Source organism: Oryctolagus cuniculus, chromosome 18 (genome assembly GCF_051225735.1).
Source record: "Oryctolagus cuniculus isolate XC-2025 breed Fujian yellow rabbit chromosome 18, ASM5122573v1, whole genome shotgun sequence".
In the NCBI taxonomy this organism is placed as follows: domain Eukaryota; kingdom Metazoa; phylum Chordata; class Mammalia; order Lagomorpha; family Leporidae; genus Oryctolagus; species Oryctolagus cuniculus.
In genome coordinates, this window is record NC_142884.1 from 18,484,057 (window position 1) to 18,496,565 (window position 12,509).

Genomic DNA, 12,509 nt, shown 5'->3' on the forward strand with positions numbered 1-12,509 from the left:
GAGGTTGGGGCTTACTGAGTCAACCTAGGCCCCTTTCCCAGAGTTCTGGATGGGAACTGGGCTGCACTGGTGATTTCTGTAACATCCCTGATCCCTAATTGTGAGGGTCTGGTGCAGACTCTGCTTCAGTTCGTGGGGAAGGAACTTCCATCTAGAGGCACTCTCTCATTTCTCTTCATATCCTCAGATCTGTCTTCTGAGACTTTGTCCCTCTCCAGGGAGAGCACCAAGGAGACCAGGAAAATGGCCACAGGGCTCCTGAGAGCCAAAAAAGAGATGAGAATTACCCACCATTCCATCTTGACTGTCAACAGGATGGATCAGTTAACTTTTCTTGCCCTGGAGGCTGCCATGTTGGTATTGGGCAAAGTTCATTTTTAGTTCTGGAAGAGTGGTTTGTGTTACATATACTCCTCCCTCAATATTCCTTTCTGCTCCATCTGTCCCTCAGTCATTCAAGAAGTGGTTAACTGAACAATACACAGAGAAGTTTAAATTAAAAAGATAACTGGGACATTCATGCATAATTGTACAGTAATGTGGATGTAGGGCAACAACACTCACTCCTCTGTGTTACACTTGTGACCTGAAATGGTTGGGGAGGATTCTGGGGAGAAGTGGAGCTGTCAGAGCTGCCCCTCAAGGATTTGTTAAGTTGGAGAATTGAGCAAGAGATAGGAATGGTAGGAGATCAGAAAGCATGGTTAGTGTCTCAGACCGGGCCACTGGGCACAGTGCCCTTGCCACAGATTGGGATGATTATAGTGGCCAATGAACCTTTTTTTTTTTTTTAAATTAATCTTACTTATTTGAAAGTTACAGAGAGGCAGAGAGAGAGAGAGAGAGAGAGAGAGAGAGAGAGAGAGGTCTTCTATCCACTGGTTCACTCCCCAGCAATGGCCAGAGCTATGTCGATATGGAGCCAGGAGCCAGGAGCTTCTTCCAGGTCTCCCACGTAGATACAGGGGCCCAAGCACTTGGGCCGTCTTCTACTGCTTTCCCAGGCCACAGCAGAGAGCTGGATAGGAGGTGGATCAGCCAGGACTTGAACCAGCACCCATGTGGGATGCCGGCACTGCAAGCAGTGGCTTTACCTGCTATGCCACAGCACAAGCCCTGGTCAATGAACTTATTTAAGGTTGATTTTTAAATAGGTACATGTGAAGATACAGACAGGTATCTATATATGGAACAAGGAGGCAAGGAGTGACTTGAATTTTGTGTTTGAGATTATTTTTAGCACCTGGCAATTGGGAGATTTCACCAAAAATTCAGACTATTTGCTTCTCTGAAAATAAGTGTGCCCAATGGCAACATGGTCCTTTGGTGTCAGATAATTTGGGCTGAACAGTATCTTTATCATTTGAATGAGGTCTGTAGGGTCTATTTGCTGAAGTTTTCTGGAATCTTCATACTGGGGTTGAAACCATTGGCCAGCCTCCATTTTCATGCTGCTTTTGTTTTTATTAGTTATTTGTCTCCTCATTGATTTGCATTTTCCACCTCTGGGTCTGAGTGGGCACAGATTAGATAGAATCATGAATGCCAGACTGATGTATATAGAATGTTTTTTGAGTAATTTGAGTTTGGAAGAATGTTGAGAAGAGATTTGAATATGAAAATAGATGATATATGGTATATAGGCATATAGGGACTTTAGGGGAAGCTTTCAAATCCCTGTGTATGGTGACTATGATGACCTTGCTTTAAATAAATTCAGTTAACTTTTATTGAGTCCTGACATAGTTGCCAGGCTGTTTTTCTGTCATTTCTGATATGAGATAATTTAGTTATTTCAGACTTGTTTTTCTTTATAGAAAAAAAAGATAATTTATTTGAAAGAGTGATTGGGAGAGAGATTTCTCTATTTTTCATCTTACTGGTTCACTCCCCAAATGCCCACAAATGCCAAGTCTGGGCCAGGACAAAACCAGGAACCAAGAACTCCATTTAAGTCTCCCACAGAGGTGGCAGGGACCCAAGCACTTGGGCCACCATCTGCTGCCTTCCCAGGCACATTAACAGGAAAGCTGAATTGGAAGTGGAGTTGCTGTGATTAGATCCAGTACTCCAGGATGGGATGCTGGCTTCTCAAGCAGTGGCTTAATCCACTGGACCACAAGGCAGTCCCTTCAGACTTCTTTGTCCTTCACAATAAATAAGAATAGAATTTAGATAGGAAAAGAAGTTAGGACTTATTCTTTTTTTTTTTTTTTAACAGAGTGGACAGTGAGAGAAAGAGACAGAGAGAAAGGTCTTCCTTTTGCCATTGGTTCACCCTCCAGTGGCCGCCACAGCCAGCGCACTGCGGCTGGCACACCGCGCTGATCTGATGGCAGGAGCCAGGTGCTTCTCCTGGTCTCCCATGGGGTGCAGGGCCCAAGCACTTGGGCCATCCTCCACTGCACTCCCTGGCCACAGCAGAGAGCTGGCCTGGAAGAGGGCAACCGGGACAGAATCCGGCACCCCAACCAGGACTAGAACCTGGTGTGCCAGTGCCTCAAGGTGGAGGATTAGCCTAGTGAGCCGCGGTGCCGGCCAGGACTTATTCTTAATCCTACACCCCTATGCTGATGATTTGTATGTTCCTGGATTTTATTGAAAAACTGAGAGTTCTATGTCTCTCACTTGTGAAATATTTCATTAATATGAAAATGTAAATACCAGCTGGCACCGCGGCTCACTTGGCTAATCCTCCACCTGCAGCGCCGACACACCAGGTTCTAGTCCCGGTCGGGGCGCCGGATTCTGTCCCTGTTGCTCCTCTTCCAGTTCAGCTCTCTGCTGTGGCCCGGCAGTGCAGTGGAGGATGGCCCAAGTCCTCGGGCCCTGCACCCCATGGAAGACCAGGATAAGCACCTGGCTCCTGGCTTCGGATTGGCGCAGCGCAACAGCCGCAGCGCGCTGGCCATAGCGGCCATTTGGGGGTGAACCAACGGCAAAGGAAGACCTTTCTCTCTCTCTCTTTCTCTCTCTCTCACTGTCTAACTCTGCCTGTCAAAAAAAAAAAAAAAAAAAAAGAAAAGAAAAAGAAAAAAGAAAATGTAAATACCAAGAATGCATGAGAAATCCAATTCAGGAATTTGCCAACATGATATTGAATCATGTGTATATGTACTTGCTTACTACTCTTAGTGTTAGTAGGGAACCCTTCTGATTTGCTGGGAAACACCAGAAGTTTGTGCAAGTTGAATATTCCTATGCCACTTCTACTGTTAGTTTACTAGGCATCATTTTAATGTTTTCAGAGGCCTTAAAAGTTTGAGTGCTTCAGCCAAACTCTTGATTTGATCTTCATTATGAGACCATTTGGCATTTTGAGACTCTCTTTGGCTGCAGATATAAAAATGGTTTTATTCTCTGAGTAAGTGCTGAATTGTATGTATTTTCTTTAAATTATACTTGTAAACTGCCTAGTTGCTTCTTTAGTTTGTTTATATCTTATCCTATATATACATATATTTATATTCTTACCTTTCAAAGTACAGCTTTCTAGGGTGCAGAGATTCATTTGAAATTTGCTAGTGAAATATGTAAATAATTTTCAGTCATTTAAAAATATTAGGTTGATAATCTTTGCAGGTCTTGTTTCTAGGTAGCAGGGCAATAGCAGTGAACTGTGTAGGTGGAATTTACAGTCTACTGGAAGACAGGAAAATAAAAATAATACATGCATTATCTTAGAATACAGTAGGGGCTGGCATTGTGGCACAGTGGGTTAAGTTGTTACTGCTCCCACTTCCAATCCAGCTCCCTGCTAATGCACCTGGGAAAGCAGCGGAAGATGATTCAAGTACTTAGGCTCCAGCCACCCACATGGGAGACTCAGATGAAGCTCCTGGCTTCACAGATGGCAGCCATTTGGAGATTGAGCCAGGGAATGGAAAATCATTTTCTCTCGTGCTCTCTCTCTCTCTGCCTTTCAAATAAGTAAACAAATAATTTTTTTTAAAAAGGGGTACAGTAAAGGAGGAGAGGGATAACACCCAAGTGAGGGATGGAATTTTATATAGAATGGCTAGAGAAGTCCTCCCTGGATCCTTAATTGTGTTCAGTATTCAGTTGTCTGAGTCCTTTACAATTAACAGCTCATCTAATCCTCACCATAACCCCCGAGATGAACACTAATTTTCACTTCACAGAAGAAGAAACTGAAGGTTTGAGCTTTTAACTAACTAGTTAACTTGGTCGCAGTAGTTGAGTACAGAGATGGATTCCAAATTCAGACATTATGGTTTGAGTCCATGGTCTTCACCACCATTCACTTCCCTTTGGATCTGAGAAGGGTGCATTTTGGAGTGAGGTTGAAGGAGACTCCTGCTATATGAGGTAGTCCTGCTATATAGAATATTGGTGGGTTAAGCACTACCACTACTACCACGACCACCCCAGATTCTCTGCTGCTTCAAGTAGAACAGAATTGCTTAGACCAAGCAGTCTCTGAAATTCTTCAGACTCTGCAAGATGATAATTTACTGTATCATTGTAAGTGGCTTCTCCTTGTTTTATTTTTAATTATTAAAAAAAAATATTTCAAAGGCAGAATGGGCAGTGGGAGAGTGAAAGAAAGCCCTCCAATTCATTGGTTCACTCCCCAAATGCTTGCAACAGCCAGGGATGGGTTAGGAAAAAGCCAGGAGTCAGGAACTCAATCTGAGTCTCCTGCCTGGGTAGCAGGTACCCAAGTAATTGAGCTATCACCTGGTGCCTCCCAGGGAAGGAAGCTGGAATTGGGAGTAGAACCGTAATCAAACCTAGGCACTTGGATATAGGATGCAGGCTCCCAAGCAGCCTCTTAACTGCTATATCAAATGCCTACCCCCGTCAGGTTTTAAAGCTCCCCAGAGGTAGAAGCTTTTGTTTTGTTTTGTTTTATCCTCCATAGCATCTAGCCTAGGCTATTGGCACTAGTCTGCACAAATGATGCTGACTGGTAAGAGCAGAAGAATGGTGTTTGAATCCTTAGCATCAGCATTGCAATCCAACATAAAGTCTAGAAATCTTCTCTGCCTCCCTCAGGGTATCCTCTTGGCCTTCCATTCTTACCTGTGGGTAAGGCAGACTCCTGGATGATCAGGGCTCTGTTTTGTGTTAAAGGTGTTCATGGCATTCAAGGATGTGGCTCTGGACTTTACTGAGCAAGAGTGAAGGATGTTGAGCCCTGCTCAGAGGACGCTGCATAGGGAAGTAATGCTGGAGACCTATAATCACCCGGTCTCTTTGGGTAAGAATGGCTTCCCTTAAGCAATTAAAATTTGTCCATCAGAGTATGCCTATTTTCCACTTCTTCAAAAAATTATAACTTTTTTCTTTGTAAATAGAGTTCATGTAAATAAAGTTTTATTAGAACACAGCTACACCCATTTGTTTATAAATTTTTCTGGTTGCTTTCCTGTCATGGTAGAGTTGAGAACTTGAGTCAGAGAATGTATGGCCCAGAAGTTTACAATAGTTTATTATCTGGCCCTTTAAGAAAAATTTCCAGATGTTTACTTTAGAAGATTGTATACTATTCCTTTTTTAGTCTGTTTATATTGTGAATTATATTAAATGATTTTTGAAAGTTGAACCAGTTGTGCATTCCTGGATTAAGCCTTCTTTAGTCATATAGTGAATCATTTTTATATATTGTTGGATTTGATTTGCTAAGGATTTTTTTTAATCAGTGACCATGAATGATTTTGGCTGGTAGTTTTCTTAAAATGTCTCGTCTTGGAGCCAGCGCTGTGGCACAGCAGGTTTAAAGCCCCTGCCTCCAGCATCAGCCTCCTATATGGGTGTTGGTTTGAGTCACGGCTGTGCCTCTTCCAATCCAGCTCTCTGGTATGGCCTGGGAAAGCAATGGAGGATGGCCCAAGTTCTTAGGCCCCTGCACCCACATGGGAGACCCGGAGGAGGCTCCTGGCTCCTGGCTTTGGATCAGCTCAGCTCTGGCCGTTGCGGTCATTTGGGGAGTGAACCAATGGAATGGAAGGCCTCTCTCTCTTTCTCTGGCTCTACCTCTCTCTGTAACTCTGTTTTTCAAATAAATAAAATAAATCTTTAAAAAAGAGTCTTGTCTGAGATCAGAGTAATAGTGACCTCATAAAATGAGTTTGGAAGTATCCTGTTTTTTTAAACAAAAATGTCTATTTCTTTTTTTTAATTTTTTTATTTATTTATTTTTTTTTATTTTTGATAGGCAGAGTGGACAGTGAGAGAGAGAGACAGAGAGAGAAAGGTCTTCCCTTGCCGTTGGTTCACCCTCCAATGGCCGCCGCTGCAGCCGGCGCACCGCGCTGATCCGATGGCAGGAGCCAGGATCCAGGTGCTTTTTCCTGGTCTCCCATGGGGTGCAGGGCCCAAGCACCTGGGCCATCCTCCACTGCACTCCCTGGCCATAGCAGAGAGCTGGCCTGGAAGAGGGGCAACCGGGACAGAATCCGGCGCCCCGACCGGGACTAGAACCCGGTGTGCCGGCGCCGCAAGGTGGAGGATTAGCCTATTGAGCCACGGCGCCGGCTCATAAATGTCTATTTCTATATTTAGATGCTATATCTTTTCTCTCATTGACATCATATTTTCCTTTAGTTCTTTGAACATAATTTCCTTTAATTATTTGAAAATATTTATAACAGCTATTTTGAAATCTTTGCTACATTCAAGAACTGGGCCCACTCCATTGCATACCTTTTATTTCTGTTTTGTTATACTTTGCTGTTTCTCATCTGAACTCAAACTGCGAGCCGTGTCTTCCTGGAAGTATGTAGCAGCTGGTATTCCTGCAGTTCTCACCCCGGAAGGAGCTTCTTTTATTTAGCCTGGCCTCATGGGGAGGTTCTCCCATGTGCCTGCACAACTCTCCTGTCATCTGAGGAGATGAGCAGAGATCATATTCAGATTTTAGAGCCATTTCCAGTGGTTTTCTTGATTTTAGTGATTCACTAATTCCCAGCTATTCTTCTGGCCTTTGGTTTTCTGATATTTCAAGCTCTTAAGCCTTCACCTCTACCTCCTTTCCCCTGGTGGTAGAACACATCAGTTGAAAATGCAGCAAATTCATAGATCCTATCCCATGCAGCTCTTTCAGGAATAGGTTTATCTCTTATCTCTGCCTAGTTTTCTTTTGCCATGCCTCTGTCACCCTCTAGTAGTATAGGCTACTAGTTGGCCAGTGATTTGAGCAGTTTATTTTAAGGTTTTCTATCTTATTCCTTCTGTGGTTTTCTTGCTGTTAGGAATTCTCAAATCTGCAGCTGCAGTTCCAACTCTGAATACTGATTTCTAGAATCTTGAGCCAGTAAAGGCTATGGTATTTCATCATTGGTGTAGCTGTGGATTTTGCAGGTGCTCTCAAACAAGAAATTATTAACTTTTCCTGTTGCAATGTTTTTTAAAATTATTTTTAATTAAAAAAATTTTTTTTAATTTGAAAGGTAGAGTTGTAGACAGAAAGTTTTTCCATCCATTGGTTCACTCCCCAAATGACCACAAGGCCAGCTGGAGCTGACCCGAAGCCAGGAGCCAGGATCTTCTTCCAGGACTCCCATGTGGGCACAGGGGCCCAAGCAGTTGGGCCACCTTCTACTGCCTTTCCAGACCACAGCAGAGAGCTGGATCGGAAGAGGAGCAGCCAGGAAATGAACCAGTGCCCATGTGGGATGCTGACACTGCAGGCAGAGACCTGGCCTTCTATGCCACTGTGCCAGCCCCTATTTTTTGTTTTTGAAATACACAATGACAGAGAGATGGATCTTCCATCCACTGATTCACTCCCCAAATGCCTGCAATGGCTGAGGCTGAGGCAGGCTGAAGCCAGGAACCTGGAATTCAATATAGATCAACCCCATAGGTGGCAGGGACCCAAGTACCTGAGCTTTCTCCACTCTACCTTGTGTGTACATTAGCAGGAAGCTGGACTCTGCAATAGAGCCAGGATTCAAACTCAGGCATTCAGATGTGGATAGGAGTGTCTTACATGGCATCTTAACTGCTAGGCCAAATCCTGACTCAGCCATTATTTAAGGAGATATGTTTTCTGCTCTTTTCTCCTTCCTCAGTTTCCATCCTACTTAGGCTCACTGCTTGATGGTACCTCACAGGTTTCTGGGGCTCTGTTTTTATTTATTCTCCCCCTCCCCCATCTCTCTGGTTCTTCAGTTTAGTTAATTGCTTATTGATCTATCTTAAGTTCACTGGTTTTGTTCACTCAAATATGCTGCTGTATCTGTCTGATAATTTTATAATTTCAATTATTTTACTTTTGAATTCTAGAATTTCCTTTTGTTTCTTTATAGTGGTTTCTTTATTTGTTTAATCATTGTTTTCTTTAGTTTTCTGAACATATTAATAATATCAGCTTTGAAGTATTTTTTTTCTTAAATCTTGGCCCACTCTAATGTTTTCTGTTGACTTTTTTTTCTGAGTATGGATCACTCTTTCGTGTTTTCTCAAAATTGAATGTTTTAAACGTTTATTTATTTGAGAGGCAGAGGGAGAATGAGAGTGAGAATGCTATAGTCCACTGGTTCACTTCTAGTGCCACAATGCCCAGGGCTGGGCCAGACTGAAGCCAGAAACCAGCAAAACGAAGTTTCCCATATGAGTGACAGAAAACCAACTACCTGAGCCATCACCTGCTGCCTCCCGAGAGTGCACATTAGCAGGAAGCTAGAACTGGTAGCAGAGCCGGGATTCAAATCCAGGCACCAACTAGTGTCCCATCCACCAGATAAAACATCCGTCCTATAATTGGGCATTTTAGACATGATATTTTAGCTCTTCTGGTACATTACGTATTTCCTGCCTGAAGATTTTTGTTGTTTCTGCTTTTTATTTGCTTAGTAACTTTTCTAGATTAATTCTCTGGAATGTCTCTTCTGTGAAGATGATACTTTGGTTTGATCTTTAAATTTTATTCTTGTTTTTATTTTTAACCCTGGATTCCTAGCTTTCAACCTTGTGGCTACAGAGCTTGGTGGTCAGCAAGAATCGATCATAGCCTGTATTCAAAGACCTTGAATGAGGAAGACTCCTATGTATAGTGAGAGTTAAGTGTGTGGGTTGGGGAGTACATTCAAAAATCAGACAGTTTTCAATTCTTTTACAGTATTTTACTTCCCCTGAGCCCTTACTTCCCCTCGGCCTGGTTGTAGCCTCCTTGTCAGGGATGTGTAGATAGCTTTGGCTACCGCTAGTCTTTCCTTTTTTGCCCACAGCCTTCCAGTCAGCCATGGTTGTGTGGAGACCTTATCAAGCCATTCTGGAGCTGGCTCACTTCAGGGTTTCCCTGCTAAATTTCTGAATAGTCCACCAGGGTTTTTTGTTTTGTTTGTTTTTTTGTCAACCAAGACTGCAACCTAAGACAGCAGTTTCTAGCCTACTCTGTACACTTAGTTCTGAGATCATTATTTTTTTTTTGACAGCTTCACTGGGTGCTGGTTTCTCGCTTCCACTCTAAATCAAGTGAATCTCTCCAGTAGCAGCAACACTGATCATTTTACAGCCTGCCCTGCTACAACCACCACAGTAACTGTGTAAGAAGGAGAGGGGAGAAAAGGGAAGAGTAACTCCAGTAATCTGGGGCTCCTACTGTTTTTTATCTGAAGTTCAGTGTTTTCCATGAATAAATACTTCTCTATTTGTATTCTTTTGATTGATTTCTGAAATCCCTGAGCATTTATGGACTGTCAGATAATATGAAAGTAAGTCCTTGATAGGAGTTTTTTATACTGTAGTAGGAATGGGATCAATAAACTTTTTTCTTTAGATTTTATTTTTTTTTTTGGTAAGACAGAGTGAGGGAGAGGGTTTGAGGTGGGGGGGCAGAGAGAGAGAGATCTCCATCACTGATTCACTCACCCAAATGGCTGCAATGACCAGGGCTGGGCCAGGTTGAAGCCAGAAGCCTGGTATTCCATCCAGATTTCCCACATGAGTTCCAGGGACCCAATGCTTGGGCCATCTTCTGCTGTTTTCCTAGATGTGTTAGCAGGTAGCTGGATCAGTAGAACAGCCAGGACTCCAACTGGTGCTCATATGGAATGCCAACATCTCAGGAGGCAGCTTAATGCACTATGCCAGACCCAAACATTTTCTATAAATGGCAAATACTTGAAGCTACATGCATTCTCTGTCACCTTGTCTATTGCTCTATCCTTTTTCTTGTTTTCATTCTTTCTTTATTCCTTTTTATTTCAACTCCTTAAAAAGGCAAACACCATTTTTAGCTGGTGGGTTATGCAAAGAGGTCACAAGCTGTATTTGGCCTGGCAGAATGAGTTTGCCAGCTCTGACAATTGAAAATGTAATTCATAAAGTGAAATTAAAAAATAGGGAAATCCATGTGTGGGTGAGAGAGAGCTTGTAAATGACAGTTATGAATGACCAGTAAGCAAGCAAAATTGGCACTGGCAGAGCCACCTGTGACTCCTCTGAAAATGTGCTTTCTTCAACGGGATCAAAGCCAGAAATTCAACCTTGTCCCTCCTGCCTTCAGATATTCTCCAGTAGGCAAGCCCTCAGCCAACATATGTGGTTCAGCCATCTCCCTCAGCTGTTTTCATGTTTGTGTACAGAAAATCATCCTCATCCAGGGAAATACTATGCAGATGATCAGAAACAACAGCAGGAAAAACTCTTTGATCAATCCTACTTGAACAACACAGCGGAAATTCAAGAGAAAGAAGATTCTAAGCCCCTGTTTGGAAGAGTAAGCAAAAGTGGCACTTCACAAAGATTCTCTAGCCCACCCGACAAACAGCCAGTGAGGTCCAAGGAAGACATCACAGGGATGGATATAAGGCCCAAGCCAGAACAGAAAGCAGACTTTGAGAAAACAAAGTATTGCATGGTTTAGAAGTCTCAAGATTTGGAGCAATCAAATATGAAGACTTTGGGCCAGGCTTTACCAAGGAGTCAAACCTACTTAACCTCCAGAAAACACAAACAGGGAAAATACCTCACTTGTACCCCAAGTGGGGACAAAGCTTTAGCAGTATGTCAGTTCTCATCAAAAACCGGACATGCTCTGGGGAAAAGCCTTATGTGTGCCGCAAATGTGAGCGAGGCTTTTCCTGGAAGTCAAACCTCATCACACAGCAGAGGACACACTCAGGGGAGAAACCTTATGTGTGCAAGGATTGTGGACGAGACTTTACTTGAAGTCAAACCTCTTTACACACCAGAGGGTGCACACCGGTGAGAAGCCTTATGTTTGCAAGGAATGTGAGCGTGGCTTTCGCCAGCATTCACACCTCATCAGACGTAAGAGGACACATTCAGGAGAGAAGCCTTATGTTTGTAGGGAGTGTGAGTAAGGCTTCAGCTGGAAGTCTCACCTCATCAGACACTTAAGGACACACACAGGAGAGAAGCTGTATGTATGCACAGAATGTGGGCACGACTTTAGCTGGAAATCAAACCTCAAGACACACCAGAGGACACACTCAGGAGTTAAACCTTATGTGTGCCTAGAATGTGGGCAGTGCTTTAGCCTGAAGTCACACCTTAACAAACACCAAAGGTCATACACAGGGGAGAAGCCATTTGTGTGCACAGAATGTGAGTGGGGTTTTACTCTCATCACACATCAGAGAACACACTCAGGGGAGAAACTGTTTATGTGCAGGGAGTGTGGGCGAGGCTTTAGCAGGCAGTCACGCCTCTATTAGACACCACAGAACACATTCAGGAGAGAAGCCTTATACCTGCAGGAAGTATGGATGGGGCTTCAGTAGAAGTCAAACCTCAACAGACATCAGAGAACACACTCGGGATAAAAACTTTATGTGTATAAGGAATGGAATGAAGCCTTTGACCAGAAGTCACACTTTCTCAGTCATCAGATTATACATACAGGGCTATACCTTTAGCAAGTTATCCATTGCTAGACACCAAAATGGAGGCATCTTATGTGTGATGGTAGTATGTGTGACTCTGTACTGCTAAGTGTCACATCTCTAGTCCACCCAAAGGAGAACTGCTGGCTCATTTAGGAGCTCTGACCTTCCTTAACAGATATGGGGGGTTGTGGAAGGTCTGTCAGGCAAATTCTTGAAGGATGTACTTTTATATATGTTGAAATTAGGGAATGGAGGGGCCGGCACTGTGGTGCAGTGGGTTAATGCCTTGGCCTGAAGTGCTGGCATCCCATATGGGCACCGGTTTGAGACCTGGCTGCTCCACTTCCTGTCCAGCTCTCTGCTATGGCCTGGGAAAGCAGTGGAGGATGGCCCAAGTTCTTGGGCCCCTGCATCCACGTGGGAGACCCGGAAGAAGCTCCTGGCTCCTGGCTTCAGATCGGCGCAGCTCCAGCCTTGCGGCCATTTGGGGATTGAACCATTGGATGGAAGACCTCTCTCTCTCTCTCTCTCTCTCTCTCTCTCTCTCTCTGCCTCTCCTTTCTCTCTGTAACTGTAAATTTCAAATAAAATAAATAAATCTTTAAAAAAAAAAAAGAAATTAGGGAATGGAGACTATGCCAGTGTTATTTTCCAAGTACACTTGAACACTGATTCAATACTGAGTGT

At 43.4% G+C, this 12,509-nt stretch overlaps 1 protein-coding gene across 1 annotated transcript; it reads left to right on the forward strand.

Annotated features, from left to right (window-relative positions):
• Positions 1–104: 104 nt before the first annotated feature.
• On the forward strand, positions 105–11,759 carry LOC100345749 (uncharacterized). Its single transcript, XM_089319068.1, is given in 8 exon segments — positions 105–274; positions 5,096–5,224; positions 9,198–9,262; positions 10,445–10,811; positions 10,814–11,137; positions 11,140–11,645; positions 11,647–11,713; positions 11,716–11,759. Coding segments are annotated over 8 exon segments (1,533 nt in total). The 5' UTR covers positions 105–243.
• Positions 11,760–12,509: the final 750 nt, after the last annotated feature.